General features: G+C 45.7%; 1 protein-coding gene across 3 annotated transcripts in view; it reads right to left on the bottom strand.

The window, feature by feature from the left end:
• The window catches only part of UBE4B (ubiquitination factor E4B), a 918,898-nt gene that overhangs the window by 867,670 nt on the left and 27,702 nt on the right, over positions 1-23,526 (bottom strand). For all 3 annotated transcript variants that reach the window (XM_085609806.1, XM_085609805.1, XM_085609804.1), the window contains exon 2: positions 22,378-22,564. In XM_085609806.1, coding sequence (XP_085465932.1) covers positions 22,378-22,564 — 187 coding nt within the window. The remainder of the gene's footprint in view (positions 1-22,377; positions 22,565-23,526) is intronic.

Raw genomic sequence — 23,526 nt, 5'->3', positions numbered from 1 at the left:
CTAGATGGACCGCGTGCATGCCCTGGAAGATAGAGCAGAAGATGCGGAGGGATGCTCCTGCCGCAACAACATTCACGTGGTGGGTCTACCGGAGGGTGAAGAAGGAAGGAACCCGGAGCAATAAATGGAGCGTTGGCTGCGCGATCTCCTACCCCAGAAAACTTTGTCCATGCAGTTTGGAGTAGAAAGAGCCCACCGCGTGCCGGCACAGAAACCCCAACCAGGAGCCAGGCCACGACCGTTCATATTTAAAATGCTCAACTACAGGGACAGAGACGCAGTACTGCGTGAAACACGCAAGATGGAAAGCCTCAAGGAGAGCGGTAGTCAAGTTATGCTCTTCACAGACTACACCGCCCTCGTGCAGCGTCGTAGAAGAAACTATGCAGTGGTGAAACGCCAGCTCAGAGTTCTAGAACTGCCATACTAGTTGTCCCCAGCCCGGGTGCGTGTGGTTCCGAAAGAAGGGACCCGCTTCTTTGACTCTCCTGCGGAGGCGTGGGACTGGCTGGAAGAGTCGGGGCTGTGGACGGGCGTGAGGACTTCAGACCTGGATGGCGACAACCTAGCAGGTAGGAGAACCAGACGACGCGGACGGCGAGGGACAATGAGAAGCCCAAAATTAGGGACCACAGCCCAGAGTCCGGAGAAAATAAGACAGGAAAGACAAGGCACCCTGGAAGCAGTTACAACCCTCGGATCTCCACACCCTAAAGTACGATCGGACTTCTACACGTGTGACACGTTGGTGGCCAGTGGCTCTTCGTCGCCATCAACCGAAATATCCGAGGACCTCGACCTACCAGAGATAACCCCACAAACTGCTGATGGCATTATATGATAAAGTTCTGGCGCGATGAACTCTGACACAGGCAGCTCACGCAAGTAGAACATTGATTGTTAACGTTTGTGTTCTTGCACACTACTGAGTGGACGGGTGGGTCTACTGGGTTAGTCACCAAACACACCTCACACAGAGATGATACAGTAACACTGTGCCCGCAACGGTCCACATTATGCATATTTCCAGAGGAAATACATACGCCCGAGACGACATTTAGATCTGCACACTGCTGGTCTCGCAAGCTAATACAGGTCATTAACTAGATGGCATCCTACACATATAGGAATGGGGGGGGGGGGGGCATAGCACAACATCACTAGTGGCCGCACCCCAACAGGCAACACACTGACCTAATTTGCACTACTCTGTTACAGAGGTTTGGACGGACATTTCGAAATGTTCGCCGCCCCAGATGTTATGATGTTTTTAGTTCATACATTGTTTTTGTTGCAGCAATCCAACACACCTATACCTGTACTCGACCCCCGTGCCCCGCGGCGCATCCCGGTCGATTAAACTCACCAGAAATGGCATGAGTTGACATAATCACATGGAACATACGCGGCATGCACACACCCACGCAACGCTATTCCATATTCGCATACCTCCAGAGGTACTCGGTTGGAATTGCCTTACTGCAGGAAACACAGATGACAGCCGGAACTAGACAGATTCCGTAGGCGCTGGAGGGGACAGGTGTATGGCATGGTATACTCAGCCCACGTGAGGGGCACATTAATCTGGGTGAGAGCGGGCACCCCGTTCATTTGTGCGGACACTGTGACAGACCCTGAAGGCAGATACACCTTAGTGCGGGGGACACTTAACGGCCAATCAATATTGCTGGGCTCAATATATGCCCCAAACATAGACCAGCCCTTGTTCCTAACACAGTTGTCCACAGTGCTGACCCCTTACGCTGGGCTCCCCTGGTTACTGGGTGGGGACTTCAGTTCGGTGCTCTATGTGCACACGGACAGATCCTTTCCACCCCTCTAGAAGACGACAGCTTTGCCAAATGCGCAGGCGCTCACAGACTGGCTCTCACATTGGGCATTGCTAGACATGTGGCGTGTCCTCCACCCTAATGAACGTATCTATTCCCATTACTCTGCAATACATGACCTACATGTGCGACTGGATAGGGTGGTGGGCTCCCAGTTCCTAATGCCACTAGTTGAGACGTCAGAATACCTAGGGCGAACACACTCCGATCATAACCCTATGAGACTCCAGCTTAGTTGGGAAGCCGATCGTCCTCCCATACCCACTTGGCGCCTCCAACCACCTGCTCTGGAAGACCCCGAATTCCGTTAATCAATGGGACGGCTGTTCTTGAGTATTTCGAACTCAATGAAGGGACGGCAAGTACTGCACTGGTGGAATGGGACGCCCACAAAATTGCTGTTAGGGGTCACTGTCGCGGAGCCATATGGAACATATGTAAACAACTAACACTATCGCTCACTAGCCTAGAATCGCAATTACTCCAATGCGAGCAGTAGGGTAAGGGCGGAAGGCAAACATTCGGGCCATCTGGGGAGCCTTAGGACGCAGCATGCGGAACTCATGGAGCGATTGCGGTGCCACAATTATACGGCCCACACGCCTCGTACACATGCTACAGCGGATAGAGCGGGCCGCCTGCTGAAGCAGGAGAGTAATCGTATCCCAATCGGAGCTATACGCACACCGGAGGGGACCCTGGTATACACACAGCGTGAGATACACAGGGTGATGTCAGACCATTACACACAACTGTATCAATCCAAGGGTTGCTGCTCCGGCCCGAATTGGAGAGGTTTCTTGAACCTATCCAGTTGCCCACAGCCTCAGAAGCACACCAGGAGGCGCTTAATAGTCCCCTTACCCTAGAGGAAATCGGGGAGGCGATTGGGTCCATGGCATCTGGGAATAACGCCAGGACTGGACAGCCTACCTGCCGAATACTACAGGGCCTACCGGGAGTCTCTGGTGCAGCGTCTGCACACCCTTTACACCCCAGCCCTAGAAGAGCACACACTGCCCCCATCGATGCGCGAGGCCTACCTGGTGTCCCTGCTCAAAACAGATAGGGACCCCACAAGCCTGTTTTTTTTTGGAGTGGCGTCGGATAGTGTGCGGGTGTGGCCCAGAGCGGGATGCCTTGTGTTGGACCTTGAGAAGGCCTTTGATTGTTTAGAGTGGAGCTACCTAGCAGCAGTGCTGTTGCGATATGAGCTGGGCCTTGGATTTCTCCAGATGGTTGATCTATTATGCAAAAATCCCACAGGGCGGGTGCAACTGGGGCCGTACATCTCCGACGCCATACCAATACGCAGGGGCACCAGGCAGGGGTGCCCGCTATCACCCCTCCTGTTCGCGCTCGCAATTGAACCCCTAGCGGCGGCGACGCTGGGAGATGGAATACCCCTAGGAGATGTGGTACACCAGGTGTCGTTGTATGCAGACGCCTCCTGGTCTTTGTGAGAGATGTAGAAAATATACCAGCTCAGCTGACACACACATAGCGTGACTTTGCCACCCTCTCGGGACTCCGAGCAAACGCTAACAAGTCCTGTCTTTATGCATTCGGGTTAAATTCTAGATGGTACAAGGGTGCAGTGGAAGGCTGATACCTTCCGCTACCTAGGAATCCAGATATACCGTCAGCCGACAGACCTCTTTGATGGTAACCTGGGAAGGGCCTTGACAGCCATCAAGTCACAGGTGCACTTCTGGAAAACACTTCCGCTAACGGTCACTGGCAGGGTAGCACTATCCAAGATGGTGATCCTTCCCAGTCTCTTGTACTACTTTGCTAACCTGCCACTATATGTTCCGGCGCCCTTCTTTACCACACTCACTACACTAGGGACTTCCTTTGGGGAAACGCACGACACAGGATGGCGTTAGCAAAGTTGTACCTGCCTACTGATCAAGGGGGCCTTGCTGAGTCTTGTTTTGAGCACTACTATTTGGCTGCACAATTGCAGTGGATAGCCCCTGGCTCGTAGACAGAGGTCGTGAAGACACTGAGACCACACTACCTCCCTGCTCTCTGGACCATAACCAAACATTTTCACCTAGCCACTAAAGCCGCAACGCCGACACCGCTCCTCCTGGCGGTGGCGTATAAGTGCTATCGTCGCAGTCTGTACCTCACCAGAACGCTAGTCCCCGACGCACCGGCCATACCACTGAAGGGTTCCCCTAGCGGGCCTGGGGTGCTTACACCTCTTGAACTTACGGAATGGCGAGAAGCCGATATACAGACCCTGGGAGACTTGTACCGGGATGGCACACTCATTCCATATGAATCCCTGGTTGAGGAGGTGGGACTGCCACCGGGGCAATTTCTGAGGCACCGCTCACTGATCGCAACACTAACCTCTAGATGGGGGGACATAAACGCAGAACCAAGCCAACACCTCACCATACAGTACCTCCAAGTTATGGGGCGGGGCAGGCACTTGATTCGCGGCGTCCCTCCGTACACATGCAGCTATAAGTCAGGATCCACTCCGACGCAAATGGGAATCAGATCTAGAGCGACAACTAGAGGATAGGGAATGGGAAAAGATACTAAAGAGCTCAATATGAATACCCAGAAACATGAGGTTTAGACAAATACAACTGTTCATAGTCCACAGAGCATACCTTACACAGACGATTAATAGGTAAATTTTACCGCACGGATGCGGTGTGTACTCGCTGCACCGAATCGGGAGCTGGATTGGTGCACATGTTGTGGGGCTGTCACAAATTACATACATATTGGCGGGCAGTTAGTGGGCTGCTACACACATGTATAGGTCGCGACATACCCTTTGAATGGCCTGTTTACTTGTTACACCACTTCCGCAGAACCCCCGCCACAAAAGTTTCATCTCGGTTCCTTGACCTGGGATTGGTGGTAGCTAAGCGGCTTCTAACTAAGAGGTGGAAGGCGCAGGACCCGCCGCATATATGGGCATGGAGGTACTCGCTCCTAGCATGGGCCAAAGCAGAGGGAATTGCCATCCTGCGGGAGGAAACATTGGGGCTGCGGACGGAACCTATAGCGACACAATGGGAGGGAGTACTCTGGGCCTTAAAGCAAATGGAGGGGGACAGCCCTGAGGGACAACCCGAGAATGAGGGAGACGTGCCTGCAGTGAGTGACGGGTAACCTGCCAGTAGATACCTGTAATGCCATGTACATGCACATACACCATCTGACACCTAGGGTGGACAACGCCGCAGTCAGTGAGTGGAGACGGCTGTCTAGATGGTGCCACGGGATGGGACGATGGAGATGGGGGAGAAGGGGGGACAAGGCGAGGGATGATCACAAACGTCGGTCTATGCTGCTGTTACTGGTTTTGAGTTCTGTTTGTTCTTACCTATAACATCTGGATTTGAAAAGACTGTACAACATACTAATGGAACCACACCACTATAGTATGGGGACTTTTACCCTTGATGGAATAGACTAACTGTTGAGGTTCAACTTGTTTCTGAGCCAACAATTTCATCGACATGCATGGTATGTTTAATATCTGCTCAACTGAAATGTCAGTTGGATATTGATGGATGGTTCGGTATATGGTCGGCTTTTCACAATGTAATTTGTCTTTCATGAAGATTTAAAATCAAAATGAATAAAAACAGATTTAAACAAACAAAAAAAAAAAAAAACATCGAGCTATGCTGTTAGTCGGTAGTAGTGTGGCACGCTAGGAAAACCCTTCTTCAAATCTGGGAATAAACTAAAACCTTTTCATAACCCAATACCATTTACCACTGAAAGGATCATTTGTAAAGTGGAAAGTGCCAGTAAGCGCAGTGTTCTGGCTGGTCTTTCAAGAAACAATTTGCGATTTCAAACCAGGAGTCTATTATCCTAGTAATAACTACTTGGTTCAACTCACAGGCTTTGGTGTATACAAGCAAGGGAGACTCAAAGGAAGGCAGGTCATGGACGTACAATGATGTAATACTCCTGATATTTCAGAAACTGAGTACCCTTTACTTTGAGCCATTCCATGATCAAGGCAGTTGAAATATGAAAGCTGTTGATCCAAAACAATTTTGGAATTATATTAAAGATTATCATGGTTCATGAGAGCGGGCCTCACTTTTGTAGGTTTGTAACTGCTGTTTCAATTTGTGAAATTTGGTAAAGCATCTGTTTTCCATTTAATGGGCACATTTCTGTTATAAATTGAGGGGTTAACCATAACTATATGGCTCGGTTAGATAGGAGGGCTTAGAAGTATTAATCCTGACAGATGGGAGCATATGCAAGGAGCCAATTGTCCGTCTCACAAGTGTGGCACCTTTGGAGAGCAGCAGTCGCTTGATCCAGCTGTGAGCTGCACAATTGTACTGTAGTTGACTGATTCATCCATTGTTGATATTTAGTGGTAAAAACAACATCTGTTTTATAACTGTCAAATGACAGTTTATTTTAAGAAGGAACTACTATTTCAATAAGTTAAGGCTAGTCCTTCTCTACCCTTTGAAATCAAAGAAATTATTGAAAGAAAAAGGCAGCTACAAAAAGTACTAGATCACAGCTTACGTAATGGAGAAAGGGGAGTGTACATAATCGTGACTGCACATAATCTGGATGTTAGGCAAACCCCTGCCATTAAAAGCCCACACACTGGAGAAGGTAGACGACAACAATAAGATAATGCCCAAAGGGCCCTACCTGTGACAATCAACCAACCATCATGTATTAACTTAATTTTAGAGTTAAGGTGTATACAAAAATTATAATGTGTAAGGAATTAATCCTCCCAGAGATAAATTGACCATTCAATTCCAGCACCAGAAAACGATTACTTCCAAAGTCTAACAATTATTAGCATTTTAAAGGATTGCTAAAACAGACCCACAGTGAGCAACATTTGAATTACACTGAGTAGCACTGAGGAAAAATTCTTGAAAACACTGTAAATGGGAACCATTAGTCGACCAAGTCTCCAAACCCACGCAGTACATTATATTTTAACAAAAAACAAAGTAGCACAGGGCTATTCAGAAATCATTCCCAGTATGCCACATTATGTGAAAGCAGTTTTAAAATAGGACTTCCTTTCCCTGTGAATAGTTTAAAGCTTACCAACCGCATTCTTGGACCACAATACACAGCTAGCCAAAGTTTTATCCTCTTTATAATACAAAACAGTTTGTAATCTTCCTGAAAGCACTGTCAATTATCTTATTACTACAGATGACTTTACATGTCAAAACTCGACTGTAAATAAGAAACTGTCATGTCTGTTATTAGCCACATTAGTGGCAGCTACTGCATCATAATGTATAGCAGGTGCCCGGCCATCCTTGACAGAAAGCAGAACAAGTGAGCAAGGCTAGACTAAGTCCAAGCTGGGTGGAAGCTTTTCCCATCATTTCTTCCTGTGTGCAGAAACATACTTTGTTGCTAGCTTCTGTGAACGGAACAGTTCGCAGGCCTCAAGATGGTCACTTCTTCTAGGGGAAACTTTAGCAATGAAAACCACCAAGCGATCCAGGAGCTCCATTATGCTCCGGGCTCCTAACCTTTACATTATCTTTTATAAGAGCAAGGCAACTGGCTCTCACTAGGAAATAATTCACAGTAATACATATGTAATTGGAACATTCGGGCACCCAAAGTCCACCTTTGCTCAGCCCTGCCCTTTTTAGGTCTCGCCTGACCCAGCGCGCTTGCGCTGGTCTGGCGAGACTTTAAGTAAGGACTTCAAAAAATGCTACCGCAGGCCACAGCTTGCAGTGCATGTGCGCGTACGCATGCTTGAGCAGAGGCGCCATATGGCGCGATTACTGCTGCGTGCACACCACTCGAGCACATGCACTGCAAGCTGTGGCCGGCAGTAGCCTTTCCCCCCCCCCCCGCGATCAAACAAAACTGTCGCCTATGGAGTCCTTTCAACAGCCAGCGTGCCATCTGGTGCCAATATGCTTTGCGTGGTTTTTTTTGTCAGTCCCCCCGGGGCACAAGCAGGCATCCACTTCTGTCTTTTTTGCTGCGATCAGCTGTCCTGACAGAAGTGGATGCCTGCTTGTGCCCCGAGGGAACTGACAGCAAATACAAGCCTGCATCCACTTCTTTTTGCTGCGATCAGCTTGTTTTATGTGGCATATTTACTTACACTTGTACTGCAACCCTTAACTTAATCTCACCACTACAGCCCCGCCCCTTGCGCTCACCAGTGCAGCTTCTCACTATGCTCTCACCACTGCAGTCCCTCCCTGTTCCTCTTTCCACTGCAGCTCCTCCCCTTGCTCCCACTACAGCAGCCCCCCTTGCTCTCACCACTGCAGCCTCTCACTGTGCATTCACGACTGCAGCCCCTCCCCTTACTTTCACCTCTGCAGTCCTCCCCTTGCTCTCACCACTGCAGACCCTCACCTTCCTCTAACCACTGCTGCCCCTTCCCTTGCTCTCACCTCTGCAGCCCCCTCTGCTCTCCCCACTTGCTCTCACCTCTGCTGCCTCTTCTCTTGCTTTCACCTCTGCAGCCTCAACCATCGGCTCACCACATCCACCCTCTCCTGTTCCTGCCGATGATGTATTCGCTGTTCGCCTTCTCATGTGATTGCATTAGCTTCACCACTGTGATCACACCCATAACTCGCTAACCTGCCTCCCCTCACTCTCCTCTCTGGCTTTCTTTTGCAACTCTTCTTTCTCCTTGTAACTCCCTTCTGTGCACGTCCCAAAGCCTCTTTTTATTTTCACGTGATCTTCCCACTTCCTCGTGTCCTTTCACTCCTCTCACTTCGTCACCCTCTACTCAGCAAAACCTCTCTCGCCATCACCGTTTCTGTGCCCCTCCCGTTTAATGTCCGCCCTTCTCTCGGAGCGGCACATTCATATCCTGCGCAGAAACTTCATTATCTCCACGGCTTCCAGAGAGAACAAGCATTTGCAATGCAATAGGTCTCGCATTTACGTAAGTTTGAGCTATTGGCACTGTAAATGACAATGCCTTTTTTTATGGTTTGGTTTTTAAAACATAAATAAAAGGCATTTCCATTTCCAATGCCAATAGCTTAAACTCGCGTAAACGCGAGACCCGTTGCATTGCAAATGCTTGTTTCTTTTACCCAGGCCAAACAGAATTTCTCAGTGAAAGGACTAAAATTGAAGAATCACAGTTGCAACTGGCCTTACACCCAGCACATGGACTACATAAGCGAGTTAGAGCTTCGAGTAGGTCAAGAGAAAAAACTCAGTGGGTTCATTATAGTGCTTATAGCAAGCATCTGCATGTAAACCAATGTTTATTTCTTTTTGCTATAACGCTGCAGTGCGTGTAAAGCTCGCTCTATCTATATCCAATAGTAAAAAATTACTCTGTAGCAAAAGATTTGGAAAATTTGAAGATTTCATACAATAACAATGGAACTGGAAGAATGCACATTAGTTCAGATTAAATCATGACAGATTTGTTTCCAATTGTTTCCTACAGCAGAGGTGGCCTTGTTCAGATTAGAGCGGGGGTGGGTGTGAGTTCCATTGACTGGGTACAGCATCTGTTGATGTTTCTGCCCTCTCAATTCCTTAATGGGGGTCTGCATGCAAAAACCTGCCAGCCTCATTCAGCGCGTTCAAACACTCATTAGGTTGTGCAATCACAAAACCTGGCTCATCGCATGTGAAAGCGTCACTGGCTAATTCAGCGCGTCCCGTCATTAGACTTACATTGCAGTGGCCCCTGCAAGGTCACAGGACACGATTTTACATGCGGTAGAACAGGACGAAAAAGATACATTGTCAAGATGTAACAGAGGAAGTAATGTCGATTTATCCCTTTGTAGTAAATATAGAGGATACTACCCGTAACGTGTCCTGAGGAAGGCCCCCATTAAGAAATTCAGAGGGTTGACAAATTGACAATTCAGCATTGCCTCACCTATTAGTTACAGACATTACATTTGTGTACCACTGTTGGTCAGGAGTTTGATTAAACAGTCTGTGTGACCAATGAATTTTGTATGCAACTATTTTTGCACACATCACTTGTTGCACTTACACTGTGCCATCACCAGGAGCATCCTTCTTGATTGTAGATATTGAGCATATTACTGTTAACATAATATGTCTATAATTCAACACATATTTAATTGATTATTGCAGTCAGTAGGAGGTCTTCAGCTCGCTCAGAGCCATGGAGGAAATCACTTAGAGAGGCAACAGGAAAGTAACAACAGAGCAAGTGTCTATGTCCATCACTCTGCAAGTTACTGGGAAGCACAGAAGTGACTGACTTTCAAAATAGATGGTGCTGGCTCCGCCAATTCTAGCTTCTTTGGGTGAGGCCAGAGTATCCCTACTGATGTCCCTGACTGCCGCCAACTGCATAACAGATGGACCCAGCTGTTCGCAACGATATGCACATGGGAATTCTAGGTGGCTTCTTATCCTTTACGATCTGTCCAGTGAAAGCAAAATGTGCATAAAATGTCGATCTGCCTTCTTCACACCATGCAGTGCACTCTTTCAAGTGTTGGTTATGTGAAGGATTCAGCTACTTCATGCCATATATTTTAAAAATGCACATCAATTGAGGAAGAAAACATCTTTACATCAAAACATTAAAGAAAATAATGTAACAAGCATACTGAAATAGACCATGGCTTCCTGTAGCCAATAAAAGCAGACTGCAGTCTCATGTCCTTATATAGCTATAAAACTCTTTGGTGCTTTACAATATTCTTATAAACCTGAGGGGTCTCCGTCACTCCTACCGGCTTATTTCCATAGTGAAATTGAAAATCCATGGTTATCGCTATAACCTTCGAAATCATGCTACCAGGGAAGCACATGTGAATGTAGATGTCAAGTTTGTTAAACTCTAACTAGAGATTACAGTTTGAAGTACAATTGTCTAGAGTCCATTTTTTGAGCGCTTTATTTTTAAACCCAGGCTTCTTTGCAAAGGCCAGAAGCTGACCTGCAAATATCTATTTGGCCTAAGGGGAGTATTAGAAAACAATATTTTCACATGTAGTGGTCTGTGCCTTAAGAGTTTCATGCATTTAAATGAAGATACATCAAAACATATGCATCATAATTAGATAAGTCTCCCCCACTTGTTAGTACTGGATGGGGAGCATCTAGGACATCAATTGACTCTCTAAATCTATTGGCAAACGCCAGTACAAAGTTTCAATCCTGAATTTCGCACCATTGTTCCTTAAAGAACAGTTTGAACATTGACAAGTGCCTTGGGGAGATTTGATAGACAGCAATCTTCAGGACACACCATATATTTTGAATTGGACTTAGGTTGGGGATCTTACTGAGCCACTCCAATGAAGTTTAGTTGTGTGGTTGAGGTCATTTTGATGCTGAAAGGTGAATTTTCTACAATAATCCTACACCTGTTAACATTTGTGAACTGGTTACTTGATTCCTGCTTACCAAGTGGGAATCCTCTTTATAACAACGTGGCTACACACTTTCCTGGGTGTTTTTCGCCATACTTCAAACAGGATTCAAATCGGACTTTCTTGAATTGTTTCCTGCTTCTGACTCCAGACGAATGCTTGGTATACTGTTGTCCCATGCAAACTCTAAACAATCTCACCCACAGAAGCCCGCAACTCCTTCAAATTTGCAGTGAGCACTTGGTAGTCTCTCTGATCGGATTCCTCCTTTCTTGGTGATCTACAAAAACGACAGCCTGCTCTTAGGTGGGTCTTGGTATTGTGATAAACCTTCCACTTATTGATCGTATTGATCATGGCCCATGGGATTGATTCAATCTCATGGGCTTTGAAATTGTTTTACACACATTCCTGATCTGCTCACTTCTACAACTTCGCCCCACAGTTAGAATGAATGCTCTTGGGTGATTCTGCTTGAATCTTTACACTGAAATGCACTACCCAGGAGAGTGAACTCACAGCGACAGCTGAATTAACATTGGTATCTTAGTAACTACTACAAAATGTAATGTAGCTGGAGCCCAATAACTTGGTACACGATTTTGAATATGGCTGGTGATAGCCAAACTAAATTATGATTGCAAATGCAAGAAGATGCACACCAAACCGACTAAGCCATTCCAGCTTCTCTTAATTTTCTAAAGGTTTCTAGAGTATTTAATTCACTTTAATGTTGTGTGGTAGTAGGATGTGTAAATAGAAAAGTTTCAAATGCATTTTTATTTCAAGCTCCAAGGAAATAACGTAGGAAAATAAAAGGGGAATAGATTTAGAAGAAGCATATATCTATAGTTTGGGTGTGTGCAGTAAGGACAAAGTTGTATTCAGTGAGTATCCAAAAACCATGGTACGCACAGTCCTCTAAATGTAAGGTTTGTTTGGAAAAATCGGCTACTTTCTGGCCAAAGGGAAGATGGATTTACACAACAAAGCTTGAGCAACAACCACAGAAACGAAGGGACAGCCTCTACAGAAAATGAAAGTTATATGTATCACTGAATTAATTCTTGGAAAAGATTAGCCAGAATAGCTGTAGCTAGCACTCCTAATACAAGGGGACAAATATTTATGGCCTGCTATTTTACCATTCATCCAAGAGATTTTAGTATCTACAGCATCGGGCTATAAGACTGGACAACGGGTGGTCCTTCAATGTAGGTTTATGGGTACAGATTTTTGACTTTTCCCATTTCTGGTCACATGTAGGGGATGAGTGTGTATGGGTTATTGTGAGGACCAAACTCGCCACTTTTAAGGACTTCTTATATGGGGCGAAGATTTTAGATTACAGGAATCGGTGCTGTGTATGTCTCAGAACTAGTACGCACAAACTCATTCAAACAAGTAAGGATACTTATGAGAATGTTTGGGGGCCTCATAACCCAAGCTCTTTGGTAAATACCCGTTATTTTTACTTGCAGCAAGCACAGTCCAGAACGGGTAATGATTATATTTTGCATACTAGCGGCTAGGCCTCCAAAGTTTATCAGAAATCCCTTATGTGACTGATCATCCTCTTATTTCTATCACATTTATGTTTGATTTTATTCCCTATTGAGCCTTTAATCACGCTGGTTGGATTAACTGGTACTGCGTCCGTATACGCACTGAGTTTACTGCCTTTTTGTACCAATCTCAATTGCACTACTGCTCAAATTCCTTTGGATATAATGAAAGCATTTGATCAGGGGTTGTGTAGAAGATATTTGATCAAAACAACTGGCTTGTCAACCAGAAAAAAGAAGATCCTGCATGAATCATTTAGTCTGGCAATTAGACTATGTGACTGTCAGGCTACCAATGTAATACTGGATAAAATAAGCCATAATAAAGAGAAGATATTGGCCAGGCTTGTTGACTACTGTAGGAAATCTGCCTTTTCTGCCTGGTTGCCCTTGATGTTTTGGCTTTTGCTGGACCCTATGTTATTGCTGGCTTTAGAATTCTGTGTACTTTACCCCTGCTAACTAGTAGTAAAGTGCCTGTGCTTCCCCCTTTAAACATGATTAATCTGGCCTATTACTAATGGGTATATTTACCCTGCCTATATGTCCATAGTGTATGGTGTAGGAAGTGTATCCTGAGCGTTAATTGCCACTTGCGGACAGAAGCACCTATTGTGCCATCAAAAGAGTGGCAAAGCAAACATGGCTTAATGCTTACCCTGTGTAGCCTGACTGCTGCAGTTCTAACACTCCAGTGCAACCTGGTAAAATACTGCTTTTTTGACAGGAGCAAACTTTCTATTTAAGTATTAATAAGTCACCCCTATAAGTCTGTAGCCCAAAAAGTGCAATCCATGGTATTTAAAAGTAGTACATGTAGAAATTTATTATTACCATGTCCCTACATGACAAGGCCTAAAAAGCAATTTTACTGTAGCAGGTTGACTGGTCTTATTTAGAAAACCAGAGTGCAGATTGAAATACTAATATACTTCCACTTTGGTGTTACGCAGATGCCGCAGGAGAGCAGCAATGAGCAGAAGGGAGTGGCAGCAAAGGCACACAGAAGAGCGGGAAAAAGAGGGCAGCATTGCTGGTTCTGCCACAGGTCAGCTCTCAGATTATGGAGTGCTACGAAGTGCATTAGGCACTGACAAACCAGTAACTCCAGAGAGTGGAAGCTGACCGCCTAGTGGGTGGTGCAGTTGCGCCCACGGTCTGTTCCTTGGGCTCTCCTGGTTTTTGCTGGTCATGTCACTCACACGCTGGCCATCTAGTTCACCTCGCCCTGCTCATCCTGCTGCCCCCGCTCGTCCCTCATCAAGTCTGCCCCACCCCAGTGACACCTCTGTGGCTGGATAGTTGGACAATTCATATCTCCTTCCTTGATCCGGTTTCCGCAGCGTCTCAGCCAGATTTCAGCTAACCTATTTGCCTAACCTGGCTTGGTTGGTGTTTCCTTTAGCATGCGAAGCAGCAAGGAACTATAGCGGGGGCCCGCTAGTACAAATTCTAAGAATCAACCCTGTATCTGTGCTATGCTTAAGTCCCCCCCCCCCCTCCAAACAGAGCCCCTCCCCCACCCCCAGCTTGACTCGGCAACTTGATACGGGGACACATATTGAAGCCTGGGGGTGAAGGAGGCAACTAAACTCTCCTCTCGCTTTATACTGCTTCACTGCGCCCTAGAATGGCAAGTGATAAGCAAGATGCCTCTATCTCAATTAAACACTACTTCTTCCCAAATCAACCACTTCGAGCTGGCCTATCCTTTCCCGTCCGCATTGAGTATTATACCCAAAATGATCATAGCTTAACAGCGTCCATTTGTGACCAAGGAGGGGCACAATATTAGATCCACAGCCCAAGCCATAAGACAGTGACACAGCCATTATTGAACTTTTTTCAACATTAGATACAGCGGCTCCTGCAACACCCGGATTTGAACCAAGCACATCAAACCTAACAATCTCAACGCCAGCAGCACATCAACGTCACGCATTAGACATTATAGTGCAAATACATGAAGACAGCAGGAGGGTGGAAGAAAAGACCATGCAGGCCTGAGGCAACATTAATGTCAAACAACTCATCCCTCCTTGCAGCCACAAATGCCGTAACCTGGCAATCTCATAAACTGGATCGACCTGATGCAAACACTGGCTAACTCCATAAAGAGCAGGGATTTGGAAATAAAAATATTATAATTTAGGAAGTTAGGTGGACACTGCCACCCTGGTGGGAATAAGAACAGCACTTGCACTCCAATAGCTGACAAACTCGGCTCTCTCCCAGAATAACAGGTGGCAGCTACTCAGGCTCTAACAAAAGGAGACACTGAGACAGACAGACAGACAGACACTGAGACAGACAGACAGACAGACACTGAGACAGACCGACAGACAGACACTGAGACAGACAGACAGACAGACACTTAACAAGAAGGGAGAAGAGACAGAAGAAAAACCTAACTAGACCGTCTCAAAGCCAAGCCCTAGAGCCCAAATTGAAACACTGGTACAACTGAAACCTTTACCAATATTCCACGAGGCTCAATCCATCCAACCCACTAATTCAGAGAGCATTCACCCCTTAGTGGACATTGCCTCAAATAGATCAGCAACCCAAGAAACATGGAACAAGTGCATGAGTATAGAGGAATGAATCGATTTAAAAGGATTTCTGACCATATCCATGCAACATGGTTTCTGCCAAGCTCAGACCAGTCCCCAAATGTCTCACAGAAATTGAACAATCGACAGGGGCAACTACAGCAGGTTGATACAACTTACGGCCACCTAGTACCCATAGCCTGCAAGCCAGAGAGAGCTAGGTAGTTTTAACAACTCAACAAACCTAACTCCTACCGTAGAGGGCACCAATGCCATCTGGCCTTCAAACACTTGCTTCTTACAAAACGAAAAATCTTTAAATGATGTAGTTACTTGGAACTCTGATGACCAATGTACACTAGATAAACTTATCTTTACTCCAGTATATACATCAAGGGGCCGCAGAGATATATTGAACAAGGCAAATATCTTGCTCCTCTTACAGCATATTTCCACTTTAGGCCACTACCAGAGCAAAGGCATCCTAAGAATCTAATTTGGCAAATTGCCTCCGTTCTCAAGAACAGAATCTACTATAGTCACCTGAGATCCTCAACTTACATGGCACAAGTCATCAGCGAAAAAGTTGCATTTGCACAGTGGGGCATTGAAACAAAGACAGAAAGGTATCCCCACGTTTTAAACAATAGGGCTTTGGAGAATATTGAAGCAACCACCACAAGTATCTGAAGGGAGAAAATAGTGCATCAGATCCAAATTCACATAGGAACCTCCAGATCTGTATAAGTTGAAATAGAAGTCAACATGGCAACCACATAGTGCAAACCCAATTGACATCAAACTTAGAATCAGAATGGGTTGGATCACGTGGACGCTATCCTCCAAGACCGATACCTACGCCAAGCACCACCAACAATTTCTTGGAATGTAGCTGGTTTAAGGCAGACTTTTAGCAGACTTTTAGCAAACAAGAAGCACTTAAATTCATAAAAGACGGGGACATGGTTTTCCTGCAGGAAACTTGGGCGACGACCCCACCACATATTGCTAGATATCACAGAATGCCCCAACTGGCAACTAAAATAAACAAACTTGAATGTCCATCAGGTGGCCTTTCAATTCACGTAACCTCAAGTATAAAGGTGGAAACCACAGTAGTTGACACAAACAGATCATTGTTTCAAGCAGTTACAATTAAGGTGCGTAATTTTTATAAATGGGTAAAACAAGTGTTGCTAACCAGAGTGACAGCTTTTTGCGCAAAGTGCTCTTTTTTTGCAGGTTATTCACACACAAGATAATGGCAACAGGAGATTTTAACATGCATAACTGTAATGCTAGCCTACACATGTGAGCTACTCGAAGGTAGCTGGAGACCTACAGCAGCTCACGAGCTACTGGTTGGAGTCCCCTGTGCTAGAGGCACTCCTAGGTTGTGAAACCGTGTGATGACCTTTTCAATCAATCATAGTATTTATAAAGCGCACTACATACCCGTGAGGGTCTCAAGACGCTGGGGGGAGGGGGGGGGGGGGGGCGGGACACGCTGCTACTGTTAGAAGAGCCAGGTCTTGAGAAGTCACCTGAAGGTTAGGAGGTCTTCAGGCAGATGGGGAGGGTGTTCCATGTCTTGGCGGCGAGGTGGGAGAATGATCTGCCGCCGGCGGTCACTCTTCGGATGCGGGGGACGGTGGCGAGGGCACGGTCTGCGGAGCTGGCGGGTGGAGGTGTAGAATCGGCTGTTGAGGTACGCTGGTCCGGTGTTGTGGAGTGCCTTGTGTGCGTGGGTGAGATCTTTTTACTACCATTGTTTTAATTGACTTTTGGTGTTTTATTTTACCCTAGCCTGAATGTACGACATCATTTTTCCCTGCATGTGCACGCTTCCTTGAAGAAGTCTTTCAAATAAACTTGTAGTTTTAAAGTGGGCGAGCTTTCACAAAGGAGAACAGTCTTGCCAGGAATAGAACATGTGGAATGTGCATTTGAAAGCATGAGAGAGAGAGAGAGAGAGAGAGAGAGAGAGATGTGGAATGCACTTCTTGGTCTCAGAGTGCAGTGCTATAAGCAGTGGTGCTCAAATCTTGAATTCTGCCTAGCTTGAGCTTTTGCGCACACAGGCAGCCCCCCCCCGATTTCTCAAGTTGTTTAGGCTATTCACGTTCAAGGTTGCTTTGTTGAATGTACTGCTGGAGACTTTTGTATGCTTCGTTAAGATAAATGCTGGAACATGAGAATGCAGAACGTACGCAAGAACTCCTTTGCCTTTGGAATGCTTGCATGGAAAGTGGCCAACTCCAGTAAGTTTCCTTGGCGCAAGGGAGGGCCTCTCGGAACCTTCTAGTGTGTTTTGAGATGATAAAACTGGGGTTTTGTTGACTTGGAAACTGGGATTTGTTTGGCCTGAATGACAGACACGTCTACAGTGCGCCGGCTCGCAGTAAATCCCCTAGTCTGGAGTGGGCCAAGATTAAGTTTGCAGCCAGGGATGCATCTTGTTTTTGATTATTGTCATTGTGATGTGAGAGTGTCTGTGTGCACATCAAAGTCTTCAGTGGTTGTAATCATCTGATGTATTTAGTGTATATATCTTTCTGATTTCTTGCAGGAAGTCTAGTTTTAACTGCTTGAGTTTTATATCATTCTATTATCTGCTTGCATTTCATGTATTTTATTCAATGCATTTAAACCTATAAGTGTGTTATTATTGCTTGCATATATACATATATTTATATCTCTACATACATTTGAATGTTGTTCTTTTGACATCTGGGAAAGTCTTTCTGTTAGAGAGCGTTGCATAAATAAAACCAAATGCCTTATTCTTTGATGAGTTTCATTTTATAAAAGTGAAATCCCTTTCCAGGTGGTGTTGTGTTGTTTTTATTGCTCCGTCATGTTTGAGCCTCCATGTGGGAAGGCGGTGTTTTCGATTATCTGGGAGTTCAAAGCAATACAATAACCTGGATGAATTCACTGACACCTTATAAATTACTAGTGGTCATCTAACAAGGGACATTGACAGCGGTATACAAACACACAGAAGTCATTTATTTACAGACTTTTCCGACATCTAATGGTATCACCAGCAAACACCCGCATATATTAAGGCGTATGCCACACTGGATTACATCTCTATGTGAGCGCCATCTTATTTGAATCAAGTAAATAAAGCCTTTGTTGTATTGGAATGCCTTAAAAATTACCACCTTCCAGCAATAATACATTTACAACTTGAGCAGCTCACTGCTGGTCAATTAAAACTCCTAGGCATCTCCATGGGCGGAAAAAACTCCCTATTAAGGAGGTTAAAGAGAAGCAAGATTTACCAGGATCAGTTCATCATGTGGAAACAAACAAACCATCTAAACATCAAGACCGGCCATCTGCAACTAGACCGGGGCTCAATATACCGTGCTCCAAGGGAAAAAACTAACCTCAGCTTATGAGCTACCATGCCATTTTGGACCATTAAACCGCCATGGTACAATGAGTAGTAAAGCAGATTTAAATACACTGGTCAGAAGGTATAGCAAAAACAGTAGCTAAGTAAAATAAAAAGAAATCACTGTGCTCCTTTGTGGAAAACATAAGCGAAACATGCGAAATCACAATGGCTCAATGTCCACTCACTTCTATGTGGCAACAACCAGGACAAATTTTGCCAGCATGTCAACACCTTAAATAATAATTCTAGCACTAGAAGGAACAGCGTACCTATGGGGAAATGGATTGAACACATTCAAATGCTCTACACAGATGCAGAATCACAGGGCAGCTACAAAAGTGAACACAAGGGCAGAATTTAGAGAACAACCACGCTAAATACAGCACCAAGGTTTATAAACAAAGTCACTGTCTGCAAAGCCATTCAATAAATCAGATAAAATGGGGTTCACTCTTTAAAGCAGAGATAGGTTTTTGGTAGACTGCCTCACCCCTCTGTAGGTGGAAAGCTTCTAATTTGCAGAGGTGCCACAGTCCTGGAGGAGGTCCATCTCACACGCAATTTACAAAAATGGGAATAAATCCATCATAGGCAATGAATGACTAATTGCACTACTTGATGGGAACGCCTACATAAACATTCTAAGAATTAGGGAGATGGGTATCTAGAACAAATCAAATTCTCTTTCACCAAACAGGACTTATGCAACACTCGTCCACCACTGATAATATAGTCAGCCTGTCCTACCTGGCACATTACACTTCTTTGACCTCTCACCACCCCTCTTTGTGCGCTTTATGGACTATTCAGCAGGCTGATATTGGGTCAACTGAAACAAAATATGGGCCTAGCTCGCAAAATGGGGAATCCCAGCAACCTTACTTAGAGCAATACTTTCTTTTTACTCTGACACATGGGTTTGTTTTAAGGTTTTTGTTAAACTTAGTTTTATTACAGTGCTACATTATTATTATAGAACATGCACATATGACAATACTCAAAATCTGCCCATAAGGCAGTTTGTGAAGTTTACACCATGGCGCACCTAGGTTTGCACACCCTGGCATAATTATGTGCAACAATGTTCATTTTGATCGGAATGTAGGAGTTACGTAGCATTATAAAAGAGAGAAACAAATTAAAGGGATTAAGTAACAAAGTTTGTGTGTGTGACACTTGCTGGCTCATCCGGAAATGAGGGCCATATTTCGCAAACTATGTAGGATATTTAGGTATATTGTAGGAAGGGACCTTTAGGGATTAGGAATCAATCTATCACTTCTTAGTATGTCAGAAATGTCCCATTCATATATAAATCTCCAGCTGTCGAGCATCCCCCTTTACACCATTATGAGATATCCATCACCGATTGGAACCGGACGAACCCCTGCAAGCATTGTAATGGGAGTGGGTCGGATAACCCGAGTAACAGCTTGCTCCCAAACTGCCGCCACCTGTTGGGACTACGAACAGGCATTCCCTGGGGGTCTGTGTGTCCATCTTCAGGTACATTGGTAGGTGTGTACCTCTGTTCCAGTCCAGTAGCACTGCCTTTTCCATGTTGTGACCCTCCAAGCACCACTGTGCAGAATACTTTAATAATCTGGCGAAATAATAAAGCCTAAAGTCCGGGAGTCCTAATGATGTAGGTTAGGCCATTTCACTACCTCACAAACATCGAAATAGAACTATCTAGGTATACGGTTTACAGAAAACGTTAAGAACAGCTTACAGATAAATTGCATCAGTAAGAAATCCTTAAAAGTCACATTTGCATTATGCAAAGTAAATTCCTAACGTTAGAGTCCTTCAGTAGAAGCCATTACTTGAATTACATCTAAAAGGGCTGAAGTAAGAACCCTCTGCCTATGCAACAGTCTATATGGCCTGTTGCAGCCAAAGTTGTTCCAAACTAGTGGTCCAGGGCTTTGAGCACTACTGTACTCCAACTGGGTAAACAAGTTATTTCCTTTGAACATTTGACTCTCAAATGGTAGTTAGAAAGAAGCATTCACAGCTTACCTCGAGGAGTAGAAAGTAGGTTAGGAACTCATACCATTTGATAGAGTAGTCAAGGTTTCAATGTCCAGTCAGAGCGATTGCATTTAAAATAAATGTCTTTATTTAGAGGTATGCGAAGTATAGAAAGACATAAATGTCTTCACACAAAAAGACAAAAAGAGAATGTCTTGGGGAAATACAGGTTTAACAAAAGGCATAGTTCTATCATTGCCGAAGCACATCCTCAACCCTCACATGAAGCCAATGTCATCTGGGTCAGTCTCAGCCACCTAGATGCAAACTCTTGTGGCTCCAGGAAGGTTCAGTTCATGGAGTCTTCCAGTTGGATTGATAAGACCTAGACCTTGTTCTAAAGGGCAGGAAATGCTAATGCCTTGCAAGTCCAAAAGAAAAATTATTATGGATGGCTAGTTCTTATACAGTTCAGGGGGCGTTGGCCCGGAAGCTTGTGGGGGGGGGGGGGGGGTGGGGGGGGGGGAAAAAAATCGGTCGGGGATATAAAAAAAGGTACTATGTTCAAAATTCATAATTTGAGCCATTTCAGTCCAGGAAACTCCCATCATGGGGACGCTTTCTAAAGATAAAATGAGTGAACAGCAGATACAATTTAAGATAAGCACAGAACCATGGCACTGTTAAGAAAATATTTCTATAGTGATTAATTGCTCAGGCATGAAAGGAGTCTGCTTAAGGATAGCGGACACATAATAAATACACTTTAGGCCTTGTCTTCTTGCACACGAGTGGTCCAAGTGGCAGAATTCTCACCTGGCACACAGACATATTATTATTATGGGGACCAAGTCTCAATTCACCTGCGCCCCCCCCCCCCGTAGGTTTGTGATCAATGAGAACCCAATTCTGTGCACTCTGGACTCCAGTGATGGGCAGATTGGGTCATGAAGCACTGCATGTCCATCACTGATGCAAGCTGACAAACTGCGTCAGAGGCAGTGCAGGACTATGAGCATATGCTGTGTAGGGGAAGAGGACTACAGAGATGGTCCTTGAGAGGCTTTGTCTCTCTATGTGTACCATATATACTCCCAATTTATTTGCCAGACGTCAACAAACAGAATTGCCCTTTGAAGCCAAAAAACAATTAATTTCTCAACTCATTGCTACTCAGAATGAGACACCCGCTATTGCTGAACTCACCGAGCTGGATAAGGAGTTACTACCAAATGGTTTATGGTATGAAGTTTGGATCACCTATAGATCGCTTAATTTATGTGGGGTTTTTGTTTGTGCTCAGTGCAAAGGCTTTGCTAGTGGTAGAATTGCTTCAAGCATAAAATGTTTTTTTTTTGTTTTTTTACAAACGTGTGCTGGAGCTGCATCCACAGGGCTCGCAAAACATTAGTGTGTGAATTTAAACACAGTATGGACAGTACAATAGGATGGTAAGCCGTCTGCCTTCTGTACATGATTAAATACCATGCATACAATTTCACCACCATGACATCCTTGCATAATATTCTTTAAAAACCAACATTTCACAAATATTAAGCACGAAAAAAAAAAAAAATCACCCAAGGTTAGTACCGAACAGGTGCTTTTCCTGTTACTAGACAAACATGCTTAGTCACCCCATATGTACCACGATTGTATACATACCTGAAGCTCCAATTGGGGAGGTAGCCGGGGTGGTGCTCTGAACATTGAGGCCAAGGCTGTGGGAAGGACCTGGGACAGAAGCCGCCACCGGTGGCCCTGGAGGGTTCTCTCTTTGTGGAGAAGTAAGTGGCGTAGTGGGCTGAGATGATGGTCCTCCAGCCAGTCGAGCAAGCCGCCGTCGGCGAATCTAAAATGCAGAACAAGCATTGGCAATGCCAATAGGTCTGGCTTTAGAAGGAAAGTTGTACGGTAATGTGAAGCATTACACGTAAATAGCATTCGAATAGATATGCATTCGTGTGAAAGCAAAAAACTGTAGATTAACATTGATGTAGGTTGAAGGGTCATGCCAGCTGCTTTGTCAAGCCAGACCTAAACATCCATGTAGGTTAAGAAATGCTCTCCTCCCATCGGTGCTGGTGCCAGAGAAAACCATACATTATCTAGTTATGCACTTTAATAGTGTTACGCCGTCATGTGAGGGCTCCCTCCTCCCCCCAACGAGACATCCATCCAACACGCCATTAAAGATAGTCTCAAAGACCTTGAAAGATAATCAGTGCCTGCCCCTCCCGGGACGATCAAAGAGGCATCAAACAGCCACCCCCCCACCCACCCCCCCGCCAACCATCACAGACAGCCCCCGCACCGACCATAACAGACAGCCCCCCCGCCGACCATAACAGACAGCCCCCCCCCGCCGACCATAACAGACAGCCCCCCCGCCGACCATCACAGACGGCCCCCCGCCGATCATCACAGACGGCCCCCCGCCGATCATCACAGACGGCCCCCCCCGCCGATCATCACAGACGGCCCCCCCCGCCGATCATCACAGACGGCCCCCCCCGCCGATCATCACAGACGGCCCCCCCCGCCGATCATCACAGACGGCCCCCCCCGCCGATCATCACAGACGGCCCCCCCGCCGATCATCACAGACGGCCCCCCCCGCCGATCATCACAGACGGCCCCCCCGCCGATCATCACAGACGGCCCCCCCGCCGATCATCACAGACGGCCCCCCCGCCGATCATCACAGACGGCCCCCCCGCCGATCATCACAGACGGCCCCCCGCCGATCATCACAGACGGCCCCCCGCCGATCATCACAGACGGCCCCCCGCCGATCATCACAGACGGCCCCCC

Source organism: Triturus cristatus, chromosome 1_2 (assembly GCF_964204655.1).
Source record: "Triturus cristatus chromosome 1_2, aTriCri1.1, whole genome shotgun sequence".
NCBI lineage: Eukaryota > Metazoa > Chordata > Amphibia > Caudata > Salamandridae > Triturus > Triturus cristatus.
The sequence above is the reverse complement of the archived record's forward strand: the minus strand, read 5'-3'. Positions and strand labels throughout refer to the sequence as shown.